We start from the raw sequence: 19,930 nt of genomic DNA, 5'->3' as shown, positions 1-19,930 counted from the left end.
GGACCTGACTTACTGCAATCTAAGTTCCTAAGACTTGGTGCCCCAGCCATTGCCAAACCAATTGCTTCCATAGTCAACTCGACTCTGTCTGCAGGCCATATCCCTAAGACCTGGAAAACTGCCAGAGTTGTCCCAATCTTCAAATGTGAGGGCAAAAACACTGTCTCAAACTACAGGACAATCTCTCTTCTCACAATACTATCCAAAGTCATGGAACAATGTGTTCACTTCCAATTAAGTGATTACTATACCAAGACAAATTTCCCTAGCCAATTCCAATCTGGCTTTCACCCCAAACACTCCACAGTAACTACCTTGCTAAAATTTGCTATGAGATCCAGTGTGGAATGGAACGGGGACAACTCACTGGTGCAATATCCCTAGATTTTGCAAAGGCTTTTGATACTGTTGATCATGTTATCTTGCTTAAAAAACTCCAGTGGTCTGGAATAGGAAAGCATGCTTTCAACTGGTTTCAGTCCTACCTATCAGGTAGATCCCAACACGTGTCTATCTCAGGCTCTAACTCCAACCCCTTGGATGTCACCTGTGGTGTCCCGCAAGGCTCTGTTCTCGAGCCCCTACTCTTCCCAGTGTTCATCAATGATCTTCCTACAGCTTGTAAGGGAGCTTCAATACACATGTATGCAGATGACACAATCTTATAAGCACACAGCCCTAGCCTATTCGACCTTGAACACATACTTCAATCTAACTTTTTGAGACTTCAAAATTGGATTTCCCAAATCAAACTGTTTTTAAACACTGACAAGACTGTAACAATGGTATTTGGGACCAAGGCTAAATTCCTAAAGCTTCCAAAGACTGAGCTGCAGATCAGAACCAACACTAATACCACCCTAACTCCTGTCACTAGTTTTAAATACTTGAGCATATGGGTTGACTCACATTTAACATTTGGGATGCACATTGATACCCTGACATCCAAAACCTGTGCCAAACTAGGTGTAAGAACAAATCCTCCCTAAGTCTTCTGGTCAGAAAGCGTATCGCACAGCAAATGCTAATGCCAATTATCGACTATGGGGGCATAGTATATGGCTTGGCACCCCAGTCCCACCTTTGCAAACTTGATACACTCTACAGTTCAATATGACATTTTGTTCTCCAATGCCATTAAAACGCACATCACTGCGAAATGCTCAAATAACTATATAGGTGCAAAGTTTATCTTTCCTGTCTTGCCATCAAATACTTTCTGGGCAAGCTACTGTACCCGTCTATCTGAACAAGCTCCTGAACCCTACCACATGCAGCACTTATTATCTGAGATCTGACCCCAAAAGACTGTTCATGGTCCCAAGGTTCAGCAAAGTATCCGGCCGCTCCTCCTTCTCTTACCGTGCACCTCAAAACAATCTACCGGAGACTCTCATAGCCACCACCAGTCTAAGTTCTTTCAAAACTAAGGCTCTCACATTTTAATCTGGTCTCTAACTGTTACATATGCCTATAATATATATTATCTTTTACTGTGTGTAAGGATTCTGCACAATCCGTGCCGGGTTTTGCTGCCAGTTCAGGTTTTCCAGACTGCCTGCCCTTTCTGCTCAAACTGGCCATTTTGTGTACTGGCAGCCTGCTATATAAGGCTGCAGTTCCCGATGGGAGTCACCGAGCAAAGTTCATACGTTTGCAGCTCTTGTTGGTCTTTGCAGTCATGCTTTACCCTTTTGCCTATTTTGATTCCCCTGTTGCTGACCCCGGACCGTGACCCCGACCTCGCTGCTTTATGCCTGCTCTGACCTCTGCCTTTCTCCTTGACTTTACAACTCTGCCGCCAGCCCTGACCCCTGCCTGCTTACCAACCACGGATACTCTTACAGGACTCTGTACCTGGGCTATGGTCGGTATATTTACATCCCTACCTCATCCCAGCAGGTCCGCTTCCTGATTTGAGACGAGTATGCAATGTCTTGTATATAATGTATACCCTGTTCACTTATGTAACTATGTATTTGTAACAATGTATTATTTGTCATCCTAACTGTATGCCCAGGACATCTGGAAAACAAGAAAAACAAAAGCGCAAACGCACATAGTGAAGTAAGTAAAATCAATTGATTAGTGTTTATAAGGGTAATATATCTGCGTACATCAAATTAGTAAAAAGACAGCATATCATGTGCATAGACATGTGTTACCAGACGTGACAGGGTAAGTACTGGATAGAGGGACATCCACCTCACTGCCAGAAACTTTTCCTCCACTCCTGGATGGGCCGTCTGGGCACTTCAGGACGCAGCTTCTACTTGGGGCTGTATGATTCGAGCTCCACTGGTTTGCTCGTTCTCCAGGTCACCCCTCCGTCTGGCTGCTTGCCAATGCAGGCACTGGTGGAAATCAGAGAGGTTCCAGCCTCGGTTGAGCTGTTTGACTGTTAGTCCATGTGTCCCGTAATGATTTTACGACGGCCGCAAAGTGCGGATGGCCGTAAGTGAGAATTTTTCGGCACTTAAAGGTAAACACTCCAATGATCGATATATGCCACAGGAATACAAGTATCGGGTAAAAAATCACCAAATTGACTTTATAAAAACATATATTCTATCCAACGCGTTTCGTAGCAACGCTACTTCTTCAGGCTTCGAAACGCGTTGGATAGAGTATATGTTTTTATAAAGTCAATTTGGTGATATTTTACCCGATACTTGTATTCCTGTGGCATATCTCGATCATTGGAGTGTTTACCTTTAAGTGCCGAAAAATTCTCACTTACGGCCATCCGCACTTTGCGGCCGTCGTAAAATCATTACGGGACACATGGACTAACAGTCAAACAGCTCAACGGAGGCTGGAACCTCTCTGATTTCCACCAGTGCCTGCATTGGCAAGCAGCCAGACGGAGGGGTGACCTGGAGAACGAGCAAACCAGTGGAGCTCGAATCATACAGCCCCAAGTAGAAGCTGCGTCCTGAAGTGCCCAGACGGCCCATCCAGGAGTGGAGGAAAAGTTTCTGGCAGTGAGGTGGATGTCCCTCGATCCAGTACTTACCCTGTGACGTCTGGTAACACATGTCTATGCACATGATATGCTGTCTTTTTACTAATTTGATGTACGCAGATATATTACCCTTATAAACACTAATCAATTGATTTTACTTACTTCACTATGTGCGTTTGCGCTTTTGTTTTTCTTGTTTTCCAGTTGTTCTAGGGGTTAATATCCCTATACATACAGCTGCAGACGCCAGTTCATAACACAGAGGTTGTGTATTATATTTAACACATTGGTGATTAAGGGGTTAAAACAGTAGAGGTTTTTTTGTTGCGCACTTTTATCCTGTTTTTTCACTGTATGCCCAGGACATACTTGAAAACGAGAGGTAACTCGCAATGTATTACTTCCTGGTAAAACATTTTATAAATAAAATACATAATCACTTTAGATACTATCCATTGATACATTTTGCAATAGTGTTAGAGCTACTGTATATGAGGATAACTATTGAGAGAAATACAGTAGTTTGGGTGGGTTCATTATGGAGTACTGTACATCGCCACAATATCTTCAGTACTGTATGTCGGAATCAACCTTAGAACAAATGTACAGTATTGTAAGTGGTATCTACTGATCCTACCTTTGAGTTATTGTGTTGTACTAAAGGTAAATTAAATTGAAATTATTTTTTTATATTATGTACCAGAATCAGTTGAAGACATTTATGGATTCTACATTTGAAAGGATCCATAACACTGAAAGAGCTCTTACAATGCTGAAAAAGTTTGAAAGGTAAATGATTTATGCATGTAGAATGGGTCAAAACACGTACAGTACTGCTTCCTCACATAGGAGTTTCGCTCATTTGAGATATATCTATATGTATGTATCTCGATTCATGTGAAGTGTACAGTATAGATAGTGCATGTTTAATGTTTGTGGGATGTGTGTGTACTGTATGGTGTATATATCTGGAAAGTGTGTACATCATGCTGCATGTATCTTATGTGGACTAGTGTGCATGCAATGCGTCAAATTCTATAACAGTATAAATATTCTTTATAGAATCACACCAAGAAAAATGGTAATTTTTTAGACACACATGCATCAAACCCGCGTCTTCATACTGTATACAGAGCCCATATTACTAATTAAACACTTTAAATTCCTTTGCCGTTTATAAATTATTTATTTGTACATTCATATTATTTAGATGGATTAGAAGCTTTTAACCTGTGAACCCCAAATTCACAAAGAAGTTATAAGTTGATGCTTTAAGCCAATGACAAAATCCTACTGTGCCAGGAAGATGCCAACTAAATTGCTTGACCATACTTTGAAACTCCAATTGTATTACTCTAATGCATTCTCTCTCCTTTATAACAAATCCAGTATATGAACTAAGTCAGCGTTTTTGAAACCTCTCTTTGTGAGCCACGGTGGCGCCAAGTTTCTGAGGCAGACAAAGAATATTCTATTTATACGTTAAAAAAAAGTGCATTCACCTGGATGCAGTTGCATTCGTTATTCCCAAAACCTGGTTAGTCATGAGGAGAGGTTTGAAAAACACTGAACTAAGTCACAGAACATTCAGTGCTGATTTTTTGTGTGTGTATTTTGAAAAATACATTTGTTGACTGTTCTGTCCACATTTCCTCAAATATAGTTTGCTTTTTGCTTTTCTTGTTTATAATTGGCATTTAGGCTTGACATGGAAAGCTACAAGTACATTGGATTTCTCTTTTGCTGTTCGAATCATTGCAGATTTAACTCTGGAATGTAAGAAACCATTTTTGTTGACCCATTCACATCAATTTAACAGTTGTTTACAATGTGTGTTTTAAAATTAGGTTAGGAATTCCAGACTTGGGAATTGAGGAAAAGTATGAAAAAATCCTTCAGAATTATGGGCATGACATTGAAATGGTCTCCAGAGTTTACACAAAGCAGAAAAATGAGCCACCACTAGGACGTGATTTGCCCCCTGTTGCTGGGAAGATTCTTTGGGCACGTCAGCTGTTCCACAGAATCCAAGTACCAATGGATCTTTTTCAGCAACATCCTACGCTTCTGCAGACTGAAGAAGCCAAGCGTATTATCCGCAACTACAACAAAGTGGCAAAAGTTCTTTTAGAATATGAGGTCCTCTTTCACCGGGGTTGGCTCAAACAGGTATGTGCTTACCATTATCATATTGCAGAAAGAATACAGTTGATCATTGAATCTTGGTTTCTGTTACTGATATCTTTCTTCAACTATCTAATTAATTAATGCTTTTCACTTCTGACTCATCAATGATAACTTTTATTTAACCAACCAATAAGAACTAATGGTAAATGTTTTGTAACATTCATTCTACAGTGTTGTAGTAACTAGTATTCATGGAGTGTATTGACACTGTAAGAATAAAGTTATGTTTTCAGTCATAATACTAATGTAAATAATACAATTGTCCTTTCCCCTCTGTCTTTAGATGGAATTTGCAAAATCTGGTCTTCAAGCTTCTCTGCTAGTTAAGGCTCCTGAAACAGGAGACCTGTTTGTGAACTTTGACCCCATGATATTGACTTTGATTCGGGAAACTGAATGCATGGCTCAAATGGGCCTTGAAATTCCACCCTTTGCAGTTGCACTTCAGCAGAAACAAGACCTGTATAAAAAGATTTTTAATAAATTACAGGTAACACTTGCATGCATTTGTTGTATGGTGAGATCTTTTTGTTAAAAAGCAACAGCTTAAAGAAAGTATTTAAATGCTTTATAATTTTTTGACATAATGCAGATATATGTAGATAACCTATACTTTTGGTTGAAAATTATGTTTTTATATGGTGATAAAAATTCTGATAAATAAGCAAAACCATGTACTGTTTGTGTTGGTGTGTCTACAATATTATCTTGCATCTTGGTGACCTATTTAATGGCCGTTGTACAACATAAATGAACAATTTATCATGGTCTGGTTTTTATAATTTCCAGTTATATTGAATTTGTTTGTTGTCATTTCAAATTTGGAAGGTTATTCACTTCCCCATTCTATTTCCTTTTATGTTAAGTAGACAGTGTTAATTTCTTCAGTACACAATGTGCCTATCCATTCTTCTTCTCCTGCTTGCTCCTCTGAAAAGGAGGATCAGTGCTTATACTGATGACCTCATCATGAAAACAGCTCAAGGTCAAAACCATCACTATGCTTTCTTTCAGATGATGCTGATGGAGGATAAGAGTGTTAGATCTAAAATCCATGTAGCACTTGATCAGCTGATGGCTCCACATGTAGCTAAAGTTGATGAAGCAATTCATCCTGGCCTTACTTCACTGAACTGGACATCACTGAATATTGAGAAGTATTTAAATAACATTACTGAGAAACATGGTATGTTATTTTGTGACATCATTTTGCTTTATCTGAAATATGTTTGAATGGAAGTAAAACAACTGTTTTAAAAACTACAGGCTATATTTATTTTGGGGTGGAGGGATGGTCATATATATATATATATATATATATATATATATATATATATATATATATATATATATATATATATATATATATATAAAGCGTCCACCCTTCAGCCCCTATTCAGTGTTCTGTGAAGCAGACTTCCACTTGCTGTTGGAGATTTCAACTCCATCAGTTTTCTTGTAATCTTAATGGGAAAAAAAAGAGCTACTTTTTTCTTGCATCCTAATCTTTTCCACGCTTAAACAGATAACTGAGAATTCAATGGGCTTGTAAAATCAGTTTCTAATTTATTAACACCAACAAGAGCACAGAATATTTTGTTCATCCAAGTGAAGGGTCTCTAAAAATGGTCTCCCTATTAAAACTCTTGTTTTTTTTTTTTTTTTTTTTTAAATTTACTACATACATATACTTATCTCTATTAGAAGGTTAATATTTTAATTTAGTTAGTCTTACTTTAGGATTTTTTTGATACTGACAACATTGAACTGTATTTTCAGTTGACTACAATTGTGACACAGAAAATACATTAAAAATTATCCTTCCACATCAATTTGTACACCTGTGGGCCTCAGGCCAATATATACTGATATATAAACTGTTTCTCTGATTATATTCTAGCTGAGCTGGAGCTGCTGCTTAATCGAGTAAATGACTTGGTAGAATTTCGGATTGATGCAGTTTTGCAGGAAATGAGTGCCACCCCTCTTTGTAATCTTCCAAACGAAGAGCCACTAACATGCGAAGAATTTCTTCAAATGACAAAGGTAAAAACATTATTTTTCTTTTACTGTGTAATACTAGACACATAAGATTATACTGCAGTTTGTAAAAAAAAGCAATCTATACAGGAAATAAAGAGAGGAAACACTCAATCATGTGCCTATATGTTTTACGCAGGTTTAATAAGTGTTTTCCAATTTCTTAAATATGCTGCAGATTATAATTTTATTAGAATAGATTCTGGCAGTGCACATGCATATGATTAGAGTGATAATGTGCAGTAATCTATTTTTTTACAATAGCGTTTAAACTTCAATCACACTTCACTTTTGCTGGCTGCACTCACAGATTGAACAGCCAAATTTAGATTAAAGAAGTACAGAGCCAGCAGATACTCAAAGGCTTAAATTGAGGCAGGTTTCCTTCCAATTGATTTTTATGTCTGGGTTTCTGGTCAGGTGAGGTCTGATTTTACAGTAACACAGATTATACCTATTCACAGGTGCTGTTTGTAAACCTATAATTAAGCTCAGGTTGTTTCCCTGCTGTATTTAAATAATTTTTAATCTATTTGACATTATTTTAAAATCAATGTTCTCTTTTAAATGTTTAATGAAGCTGTAACCTGACCTAATGAAAAATAGTACAGCTTTGCTGCAAATTGATCTTCTCTTGGGTTTTACACTGTGGAGACACAAACAAGGTTTCAGTTACTTATAATTATACAGTATACAGTATAATGGTCAGACATGAAACATTCTGAAGGAAGATGTTTACTTTAGGGTAGTCCAGATATATTTACTTCACCTAAGGAAACAATGAGCCAAAATCAAAATGTACCTTTCCGTAAAGTAAAAAGCAAATGATGAATTAAACCAACTTAATGTTTTTTATTGTGATTCATATGATTGTAACCTAGTTGTGACGGTGGGGGTAGCCAGCCTTCATAACAAAGGTGAAGCCCGGCTGGTTACCCCTTAAAACAAAGTGTGTTTTTGTATCCCTTAACCATCATAGGTACGGAACTGGGATTTCAAGAATAGTTCATAATGGGGAGCAAAAAGTGTTAAAATGTGTATAAAATGTTTGGTGACAATGTTACCGGTAGACCCCTAATTTTACCTGCGAATCACGTCTGATTTGCGGATACGCGTATAAATTTTAATAGCCTTGTGTTCCCCTATGCAATATTGTATTTCCCTAGCATTAAGCTATCAGAACTTGGTTCTGAAACTTGGCTGAGGCCAAGTTTTGCAGTCCAAGTTCTCAAGCCCAAGTTTTAGAAAGTAAAAATGTACTTTTAAAATGTGTATTCATCTCTATGAGGGCAGCCCTGGCAATTCGAGTCGACAGGCTGTCTGCATAGAGATGTTGGATCAAAGGGGAGGATGGAAGTCGAGAGGTGTTGGATCGTTTGGTGAGCGGGGAAGGTGGGGTACTGGGTCCAGAGACAAAGATTCCCAGCGGGGGAGACTCTTTGTTCTCCCAGACTCGGTGGAGCCGACCCAGCAGGAGGTATAGGGCTGGCAAGGGGAAGCCGTTGCTGGTAGGCATGGTTCCCATTGGCCAGTTCAAATTTCCTGCTTGCCGGCTTTCTGAGCCTCCTTGACACGCCCCCTCCTCTGACGCGTACAGCAAGATGAGCCCCCAGCTCGGATTGGCTGTTGCAGTTATTAGACACAAAACAATGTTCCCAGCACTCATAAAAGACAAATGGAAAAAGGTATAAGCCAAATTAATTTAATAAAGAAAAGACCACCCCCCCCCCAAGGGGTATAAGTCAAATACAGTATCCGTATATATGTGACAAGAGAGAAAGTGAAAAAAACAAGGGTGGGACAGGAATTGGAAACCTCAATGAGGTGGGTGAAGGGTAGGAGGGGAGGGGGGTGAGTTCAAACAAAATGGTGATGTAGGGGAAAGGGGGCAACATTTCAGGGTTAAGACCCCTTCTTCAGGCCCATTCCCAAAGGGCAAAAAAAAATGTCCAATGGTACTTCCCTTAAACCCGGTAAAAAAAACTCCCTATGTAATAGTGACGAAATGTAAATAAAGTCAATCCAAAAGGAGTAGGTGACAAAATCAGTCCAGCACCTCAAAAAGACTACTATGGGATATAATGCTCCTGAACAACGCTCAAGTTACGCATAGCTTGCCAATAGGATAAGCTCCAAAACTCCCTGGTTGAACTCCTCAAACTACCCTCCTGCTCACACTCTCCATAGGGGGTGATGAGATGCTTGACTGCCCGATCAGAGAACAAGACTATTCTTAGACTTGGTCCGGTGAAACGCTAGCGGGCTTTTCAAAAGTGCCTTGCTTGGAATAGCAAAGCACTGGGCATTGAGGTGCTGGGAAAGTCTAGCTTATCTGAGGACAAGTTCTAGAGATGCGGCCAAGTTCCAATAACCAACGAAGATCCGGCCAGTGGGGAAAGCCAGGTAGCTCTCCCGAAAAGAGTACTGTGGTATTCCTGGACTTCCCCCAGAACTCCAGTAAGTATTTATTGTCTGTATTTTGTGTTCCATTGTATGTCTGCTGGTTTTACCAGAATAAACCCCATTTTATTCCACTACCTTGTCCTGCCTAGTGAATTGATCCCGGAAGTAAAAGGTGTTAAAAGTACTGGTCTCCCATGACTGGATTTTTTTCTGGTGGAAGCAGTGGGATCACTAGGCTTTGAGCTCAGATTCCTTGTGGGGAATCATAGCCCAAAGTCGGTCTTGAAGTTTCAGGATCTCAGGACAAGTCGTTTCATACATACGTTACACACAGCAGGGATTTGTTGTCCCCTTAGTTAGTTCGAGAGAATCTGAAGATGTCCCTCTGAGAAGGACAATACAGGACCTGGTACTGAGCTGCAGTTGTAGCCTGCTGTGAGGGCTATGGCTTCTAACAGTCAGTCGAGCAAAGGGGTTGCCCAGGAAGAGGCATACCCGGATTCCGATGTGGCAGGGGGCATGAGACGGTGGGTGGCCGAGTCTGCCTCCGAGATTGGGTTGGATCGATTCATCTGGCACCGCTGGATCTTGTACAGACAGCAAGCCCCTGGAGCTCCGGTCAGTGTATGGACTGGTAAAATGCAGCTAGTGGTACCTAGGGAGTACAGGCAGTCCATACCATTCTTCTAGCAGGGCCTCAGGGGGTCACCCACATCAGAGCCTGGCTATTGCAGAACTTCTAATGGCCAGGGTCATCGCAGAAGGTATCGGAATACTGCCATGCCTGTGATTCTTGCCAGTGAGTAGGCAACTCAGGTGACTGTATGAAGGTCCCCCTGAGACCACTAACTGTGATCAGTGACCATTCCAGAGAGTAGCGGTAGACATTGTGTGTCCGCTTCTGATCCCTAGTTGGTCGGTGAAGACTACATCTTCACGGTGGTTGATTTTGCAACCCGGTACCCTGAGGCTGTAGAACTGTCCTTGACCGAGGCAAGAAAAGTGGTGGAGGCTCTGATTGAGATTTTTTACTCGGGTAGGCTTCCCTAGTGAGATTCTAACTGATCAGGGGACGTCATGTCTGAACTGCTCCAGTGACTCTGGGCGACGTGTGGGGTGAAAGCCCTCCACACTGCCCATTACCATCCCCAAACAAATGGACTGTGTGAGCTGTTCAATTGGACGTTGAAGCAAATGCTTCGAGCATTTGTGGAAGCCGAGAAGGGAGACTGGGAAACTCGCTTGAAGCACTTGCTGTTTGTGTACCGAGAGGTACCGCAAGAGTCTACCGGCTTCTACCGGCTTCTACCCTTTTGAGCTTCTGTATGGCCGCCATGTCCAGGGACTGCTTGACCTGTTCCATGAGGGAGGGGAAGGGGAGACTACCAATACTGATGCCTCTATGCTACAGTACGTGGCGGAGCTCAGAGACCGGTTAGAGAGTCCTATGGGGTTAGCACAGGCTAACATTCAGGCAGCTCAGACCAAGCAGAAGCGTTGGTATGATAGACGTGCCCATAACAGAGAGTTCATTCCAGGGCAGCAAGGGCTTGTTCTGAAGCCCACTCGGCAGAACAAACAACTGGCTGCTTGGGCAGGCCTGTACATGGTCCACCGACTGATGAACAAGTGTAATTATGTGGTGAACCTCGATCCAGAGACAGATAGGCACAGGATTTACCACAAAAATATGCTGAAAGCATATAACACAAGTCAGCCAGCTGGCTATCTGTAGCACACCATTGGGGGATCTGTCAAGCCAAGCTCTGCTGCATCTCCTGGAAGAACCCAGACAGGGAGGTTCAGTGGAGCAGATGGGGATAGGTTCGCAGCTCGAAGCTCCCCAACAGGAGCAAGCAAGGACTATGTAGATGAGTACTGGGTCCTGTTCATGGATAAGCCGGGCAGGACCCATCTACCCGATCACCCGGTCCACACCGGGGATCACCGGCCCCTCCACAAGAATGCGTACATGTTTTCTGCCGATAGGTAGAAGAGATGCTTTTCCTATGGGTAATATCCCAGTCTCAGAGTCCTTGGGCTTCACAGGTAGTCTTGGTGCCTAAGAAGGACGGAACAACACGGTTCTGTGTAGACTACAGGCAGCTCAACGCTCAGACTGTGTCAGTGTGAGGATTGCCTGTCGGCACCGCACCCGTGACACAAGCCATGATGGGATGGGTGACGCGCACCATGCTACCGGGCTGTGGGACACCGCACGTCCCGTGCTTAGGCCCCGCCCCCGTGACGAAGCGGCTGCTTTAACAGGCTGGGGGAAAGCGCACGGATATCGCTCAGGTTCCGCCCCCATAACGTCATGGGTGAGGCGCACCACATGCAACCTACGAGCAGACACCGCGCTACCATGGGCACACGATGGGTTAACTCCATCAGCAATTATTCCACACCTGCACTCCTCCCCGCCCCTGCCTACCAGTGGACTGAATATGTCTAGGGGCGGTTCTCATTCATTATTCTGCAGCTGTGTGCTCTCCTACCATTGGCTGCCTGTCCTTTAAATACTCACTCGGCCCTGCTACAAACTGGCTGAGCATAAACTCTGTTTATGCACTTGTGCTTGCCTCCAGTATGCTGCTGCCCTGCCTTTGCCTTGTCTTGCTTCTTGTATTTTTGACCTCAGCTTGTACCCGGACTCCTGCCTTCTCGGACCCCTTGACCATGGCTATGGATTTTTGGTGCAGACGATGCCTCGGACTATGGCATTGGGGCTGTGCTGAGCCAGGTAGGCGAGGACAGGGGAGAACACCTGGTCGTCTACCTCAGCTGCAAGCTGTTACCTCTAGACGTTGCCTATGCCATGATTGACAAGGAGTGCTTGGCCATTGTCTGGGCACTCAAGAAGCTCCAGCACTACATCTATGGCTGAGCTATTACTGTGATTACGGACCACAATCCCCTAAATTGGTTGCAGCGGTTGTTAGGGAAGAATGTAAAGTTGCTCCGCTCCTAAAATGAATTTGACTTTACCATCCAAGACAAGAAGGGCAGCGAGCATGGCAACATGGACAGTCTCTTCCGGCAGGACATACCCAGGGACCAAAGAACCTCCAGGACATCCAGGATTGGGATGCCACATGGTGGAGTGACTTCCCCATAGCCTTCATCTTGAGGGGGAAGGTGTGACGGTGGGGCAGCCAGCCTTCATAATAAAGGTGAAGTCCGGCCGGTCACCCCTGAAAACCGTTGGTCCCCGGCGGCTTACCAGCATTATAAGCTGGGGGAAAAGTGTGTTTTTTGTATCCCTTAACCATCATAGGTATAGAACTGGGATTTCAGGAACGGGACTCTAATAGTTCATACTGGGGAGCAAAAAGTGTTAAAATGTGTATAAAATGTTTGGTGACAATGTTACCGGTAGACCCCTAATTTTACCTGCGAATCACGTCTGATTTGCGGATACGCATATAAATTTTAATAGCCTTGTGTTCCCCTATTCAATATTGTATTTCCCTAGCATTAAGCTATCAGAACTTGGTTCTAAAACTTGGCTGAGGCCAAGTTTTGCAGTCCAAGTTCTCGAACCCCAGGTTTAGAAAGTAAAAATGTACTTTTAAAATGTGTATTCGTCTCTATGAAGGCAGCCCTGGCAAATCGAGTCCCCAGGCTGTCTGCATAGTGATGTTGGATCAAAGGGGAGGATGGAAGTCGAGAAGTGTCGGATCGTTTGGTGAGCGAGGAATGTGGAGTACCGGGTCCAGAGACAAAGATTTCCTGCGGGGGAGACTCTTTGTTCTCCAAGACTCGGTGGAACCAACGCAGCGGCAGGTGTAGGGCTGGCAAGGGGAAGCTGTTGCTGGTAGACACGGTTCCCATTGGCCAGTTCGAATTTCCCGCTTGCCAGCTTTCTGAGCCTCCTCAACACGCCCCCTCCTCTGACGCGTACAGCAAAACGAGCCCCGAGCTCAGATTGGGTGTTGCAGTTAGGATCCGTTCTCTGATTGCTCACCCGCCCCTTCTCCATGGTGAACATAGGATACCGAGGTCTATGTAAGGGGACTGCCCGATCAGTGAACCAGACAATTCCTAGACTTGTTCCGGTGAAGTGCTGGCGGGCTTTCCAAAAGTGCTTTGCTCAGAATAGCAAAGCACTGGCAATTGAGGTGCCAGGAAAGCCTAGCTTAGCTGAGGACAAGTTCTAGAGATGTGGCCAAGTTTCAATAACCAACGAAGATCCGGCCAGTGGGAAAAGCCAGGTAGCTCTCCCAAAAAGAGTACTGTGGTGTTCCTGGATGTGGAGCGGACAGGGTAGGCCTTCTGAAGCCGGGCCCCTGCACCTACTGAGGTTAGAGCCTCCCTTCAGGGCCCCAGTAAGCATATATTAACTGTATTTTGTGTTTCATTGTGTCTGCTGGTTTTACCAGAATAAACCCCATTTTATTCCACTATCTTGTCCTGCCTAGTGAATTGATTCCGGTAGGTAAAAGGTGTTAAAAGTACTGGTCTCCAGTGACACTAGTTTTTTAGCAGCTCATACAGTATATCAGCCTTATTTTTTAGAATATTTTTTTCTGCCAAAGGGTTTATCTACATCTTATAGAATGTTTAATACCTATGATCATTGTTCAATGAGAACATTTCACACAATAGAGAAATATTCTTCCATGGTTTATAATAACTGTGTTCAGACTACGGGTCATACAGTAGAGGCAACGTTTATTCTAACATTTGGCGTAAACTAGCCGGGTTACACTCTGGGTATGTGCTGGGTATGTGCTGGGTATGTTCTGGGCTAGTTTGAGGCACGTTTAAGGCATTTCTGCATTGACTAACGACCCATAGGATTAACATAGCAGGGATCCCTGGCAGTCCCATTCAGTTTGAATGGGACTGCCAGGGACCCCCGCTGTTAATCTGATAGGCCATTAATCAATGCAGAAATGCTGGGGCTAGTTTAAGGACAGTTTAAGGCATGTATTCAGAATGTACCTGGGTGTTTCCTGGGTTTTTTGGGGAATTGCCACTGGTTTTTGTTCGAATAAGAGTTGCCTCTACTGTATTTACTATGCCGTGTCAATGCACAACACACCTTCCATCGCAGTCTAGTAAATTTGGCCCATTCAAGTGAATGGGCTGTGAAGGTGTCCTACGGAGTAACACTGCTTAGTAAATATGGGCTTTTATAGCCGATTCTCAAGAAGGGGGTCGCAAGGTGTCTTTCAGCGCTCAATGTGTCTTATGAAGTAATACTTCTTAGTAAATATGTCCCTAAATATTTATTTCTATCTAGGAGCTCTGCAGTAAAGGGGCATTGACATTGCATTCCAGAAGTTCTATGGTAGAAGAAGCAGTCAATGAACTAATAAACTTGCTACTTGAGTTGGAGGTTCATTCTGTAGATGAAGTTGAAAAATCAGCTACTGGAAGTAAAATCATGGATGGAAGAAGGGACCTAGTGGAGAATGGGGGTAAGTCGATAACTTTGTTTGCAAATCAAATGGCAGAACCTTTGCTAATTGACCTAGAGCATTTGAATTATTAGCGTGTATTGCAAAAACAAAGACTTCATAAATCTGATGCTTTGCTTACACTAATTTTGTAGATAGAATATTTTGACAAAGGACACACTTTGTTTACCAGATTAAATATCTCATCGATTTATAGTGTTATCATCTGAAACATATGTTTGATTTGGGTGACACATTTTCTACTGTATGTGCCCTCTTTGGTATTCACTAAGCTCTGACAAGAGGGTATTAGAGCTTGATCCGATGTTAACTATGATAATAAGTTAATGCCAGATTGAGCTCCGACCCCCCTTATTGGAGTTTAGTGAATTGCAGTATTTGAGCTCTAAACCTCTCAATAGAGGTTATTCATTAAACTACAATGGTTCTGATCAGGGTACTAGCAAACTGAAAACCTTTCAAATCCCATTGAAGACAATGGTCGTTTCCGTGTGCTAGTCCCCCTATGATCTCTATAGCAGTTTAATGAATAACACCAAATTTGTTATTTTCAGCACAACAGTTCCCTGCTTGTTTTTATACCACCTACTATACTTACTCTCACCACTCTCTTTACAGTGTTTGACATCACAGAAATATTCTTATATGTGCATAATTACTAATGTAATAATAATAATAATAATCGCAGCATGTTCTTGTATAGTGCTGCTAGTTTTATGTGGCACTTTACAGAGACATTTTGCAGGCACAAGTCCCTGCCCTGTGGAGCTTACAATCTATGTTTTTGGTGCCTGAGGCACAGGGAGATAAAGTGACTTGCCCAAGGTCACAAGGATCTGACACCGGGAATTGAACCAGGCTAACCTGCTTCAAACTCAGTGCCAGTCAGTGTCTTTACTCACCGAGCCACTCCTTCTCCCATATGCAATGTCCTTTTGTATGTAACATTGGTTCCAAATGGGGATAGCAATTGTTGTGTATTGATTTGATAATTTGATACGTCCTTTGCTTGATAGGTTTGAAATGTGTTACATTTCGTAGAGTATTTTGGCCTTTCAAATGAATGGAACTCAGAGCTTCTCTTGTATGGAGCATAATGAAGAGTGACCTCAAAGTGTATCTTATCCTAGATCCCTTATAAAGTAAACATATAGACAAATATCTCCACACTGTGACACAAACTGTCAATCTTCACACATGCTTCAGAAGCAATGCCCAGGTGTACTGTAGATACAGTACTAAGGCTTCTGTGCCACCTTTTCAATCATATGTACATAAATGAGTATCTACTGTACATACTGTAGTATTGCATTTGCTCATGTAAACTGAGGTATTAATTGCTGGGACTCTGAGTTAAAAACATTACAGTGGATTACAGAATTGCCATCCCCTCAGATTATTTTGGAAACAAGGTACACAGGAGCTCCTTATCTGTAGTTTACCCATTCCACTCCTAAGAAGCTTTGAAACATTTATACTGTATATTTCAATGAGAATTGAACACCATGTCTTGGAAGCACTTTAACATTTTGGATTTTTTTTCTTCATGTATTATGCATTTTCAGTTATTTATTTTAAAAGGGGGCAATCTAATTGGTTTTATGTGATTCTGGTCTAATATTTAACTACATTGGTGCTGCTTATCATAATTTGATGATGTGATTTGCACCTGAGGTAGCGTTACCTATTTTTTTAATGTGTTATGGCCAACTAATGAAACGACATAAGGATTTATAAAAATAAATCTTTCTATTTGTACATTTTTCTTGTTTATTCATTTGTGTTCACGGGTACAATTTAAGCAGAGAGCTTTGAGTGCTCTTTTTGTACACACACATTTATAGTTGCCCCAGGGTGAGTGGTTAGGCCTCTCGGGTGGGTAGTGGGAGGGATTAACCCTTTCATTACCACAGCAGTTACTACTGCTGAGGTAATGAAGGGGTTAATCCCCCCCCCCCCCCCGGCAACCTTCTCGATAGGCTTAGCCACCCACCCTGGGGCAACTACCCCCTTCACCCACCCCCCCTGGCCCCCAATAAACCAGGTACTCTGGCTTAACCCCTTCATTGCATTAACGGCAAGCCGCTAAGGCGAAGAAGCTGATTTTATTTTAATAGCACAGTATTGAAGCAGGGGGTCTCCGAAGCTGAACCACATTAATTTCAGCCTTGGGGACCCCTGCTTCCCGAGTTACAGGCCCCGCTATGGGGTGCCAGTATCGCCCTGCATTGTTTAACTGTCCCGGTGATGTGGGCTGTGACGCGGGAGAATTTAAACATAGTGGGGATACTTGCACCCCATAACAGGACCTGTAACTCTGAAGAAGGGGAACTCAAATTCATGCGATTCAGCTCCGGAGACCCCCTGCTTCAATACTGTGTTACCAAATTAAAATAAAAGCCATGCGATCGCCTATTAGAGCCACGCAGGTAGAGTGACTTACTGTTACTCACTCCTACTGTGCATCTCTCACAGACAGGTGCAAACCAGTAGGGTTCACACAGCGTGGGCCCCATTCAGACGTAGGGACCCCCGCTGTGTCAACAGTTCCTGATGGAACATTGTTCCTAATGGAACATTGTATGTCTTTATTTATATAGCGCCATTAATGAACATAGCACTTCAAAGTAGTAATACACGTGACAATCATATAAATAACAAAAAAGATCCTGGAAATAAGTGCTTCTGACATAAAAGTAACATTTCGGAAGACGAGCCCCTGCTCCGAAGAGCTTACAATCTAATTGGTAGGGAGAACGTACAGAGACAGTGGGAGGGCATTCTGGTAAGTGCGTCTGCAGGGGGCCAAGCATTATGTATCATGTATAGTAATAGCCATGGTGCTACTCATATGCTTCTTTAAGCAAGTGTGTCTTAAGGTGGGTCATAAAGGTGCATAGAGAGGGTGATAGTCGGGTACTGAGGGGAAGAGCATTCCAGAGGCGTGGGGCAGTAAGTGAGGAAGGTTTAAGGTGGGAGAGGGCTTTAGATACAAAGGGGGTAGGGAGAAGACATTCTTGAGCAGAACGCAACAGTCGGGATGGTACATAGCGAGAAATTAGGGGCTGAGATGTAGGGAGGGGCAGAAGAGTGTAAAGCTTTAAAAGTGAGGAGGAGAATTGAGTGCGGGATTTGATAGGAAGCAAGGAGAGTGATTTCAGCAGGGGAGACGCTGAGACAGATTTAGGAAAGAGTAGAGTGATTCTGGCAGCAGAGTTTAGGATAAATTGTAAGGCTGCGCTTATAGTGCCCGCGACGGCGATGCAACGTCGCTCCAAAACAAAACAAAAGAGCGACCAAAAATTTGGAAGCCGGGTTAATTTGATGTTTCAGAGACTGTCGCCACATGTGACTGTCTCTGAACCAATCAATGACCCTGTCGCTAGCGACGTCGCTGAAAGTTATATTTTAACTTTCGCGGGTGGCGACGGGTGACGTCATTAGTCGCGTCGCCCTCTCCGTTGCAAGCACTATAAGCGCGGCCTAAGGGAGACAGGTGAGAGACAGGAAGGCCAGACAGCAGGAGGTTACAGTAATCGAGACGGGAGAGAATGAGGGCCTGAGTCAGAGATTTCCAGTCGAGTAATTAGAACATTAAGTCTCCTTACTGAGACCACAAGCACACACGAACACAGATGAAAAAGTAGTGTGCCGCAGCGGATTTAGGTGACAGCATGACCAACCATAGTGCTGCATCTGTATAATGTTTTTTATTTAACTTTTATTTACTTTAGAACCATTGGCCCACTGAGGAATTAACCATATTCGGCTTATATGCCAGTAGCCATTATTAGATGGGGTTGGAGTACTGGGATAGGTGATGGGGTTAGGTGTCCTGGGGTGAAAGGCAATGCCTTACTAGCCTCTATGGCATGCGATCGATAGGTAGTTGGGATGAATTTAGTTATATAGTTAACCCTTCCGTTACTGTAGCATCGCCACTATGGTTTCTTAGGAGTTTTAACATTGTGTTTTTATATATATGCCATTTTATTTATACTAATTCAGGTCTCTAATGGTAAACAGTATATAGATTGGCTGAACTGGGAGGCTGTGATTGCCATATTTGCAGCTTTTTGGAGTTTATTGAATTGCAGGTGAATAAGTAATTATGAGAAAACTACTAACTTTCTCGCTGATTTTTAATTCGGCTGAAGAAAGCTCCAAATGTTTACCTGTAGCTACTTCTGCCTGTTCACCCTTTTTATTGAAGAGGGTGAAGAATGCTTGAGCTATTTTCCTTATCTTGTTGATCATACAGTGTTCTGATTTTATGTCTAGATATGCAATCATCATTTTAATGTTATGTTCTCTGTCAAAGATGCAGGTGAAAGAAGATCTCAGACATTGTCATCTAACCATAATGCTAGCTTGGTTACTATTGGCCCTCCATCACCGGGGAACAAGAGAAAGAAGAAAGATATGATGGAGATTTTAGAAGAAGAGGCACATGAACTTCTTTCCCATTTCAATCATCGCAATGTTGATTCTCTTTTGAAAGTCACTAGAAACACATTAGAGACCATTCGAAAAAGGATTCAAATGTCTTCGATGATCAACTTCTTGGGTACCATCTTATTTTTTAACTTGCCATTGTATTATTAATTATTATACCTGCCACACATGTCAAATAACACCTTCGAACTTATTCCCAAGGTTACTTTGGCAGAAACTAGAAAGAGAGATAGAAGGGAAAGATAAAATAAAATAAAATTCAGAAATAGAGAGATTTTTTTATTTTTGTTTATTTTATTTTCTTTTACATTTTTAATGTTTTTTTTAAAATAATGAGTGGTGACACTCAGGTCAAGAGGGGTTCTGCCTGTGGCCCTCCTGTGAGAGGAGGAATTTTTCCATCTCGGGCTCAGTTGGCAGCGAGGGTGGACCAGCAAGGGTAGCTGTTGGCGTA

At 42.4% G+C, this 19,930-nt stretch overlaps 1 protein-coding gene across 4 annotated transcripts in view; it reads left to right on the top strand.

The window, feature by feature from the left end:
* The window catches only part of DNAH5 (dynein axonemal heavy chain 5), a 463,741-nt gene that overhangs the window by 233,775 nt on the left and 210,036 nt on the right, over positions 1-19,930 (top strand). For all 4 annotated transcript variants that reach the window (XM_075586253.1, XM_075586252.1, XM_075586255.1 and 1 more), the window contains 7 exons: positions 3,669-3,754; positions 4,813-5,134; positions 5,436-5,642; positions 6,167-6,338; positions 7,053-7,198; positions 14,844-15,021; positions 19,343-19,588. In XM_075586253.1, coding sequence (XP_075442368.1) covers positions 3,669-3,754; positions 4,813-5,134; positions 5,436-5,642; positions 6,167-6,338; positions 7,053-7,198; positions 14,844-15,021; positions 19,343-19,588 — 1,357 coding nt within the window. The remainder of the gene's footprint in view (positions 1-3,668; positions 3,755-4,812; positions 5,135-5,435; positions 5,643-6,166; positions 6,339-7,052; positions 7,199-14,843; positions 15,022-19,342; positions 19,589-19,930) is intronic.

The sequence above is a fragment of the Ascaphus truei genome, chromosome 2 (assembly GCF_040206685.1).
Source record: "Ascaphus truei isolate aAscTru1 chromosome 2, aAscTru1.hap1, whole genome shotgun sequence".
Classification (NCBI taxonomy): domain Eukaryota; kingdom Metazoa; phylum Chordata; class Amphibia; order Anura; family Ascaphidae; genus Ascaphus; species Ascaphus truei.
This window is presented reverse-complemented; position numbering and strand designations above follow the sequence as displayed.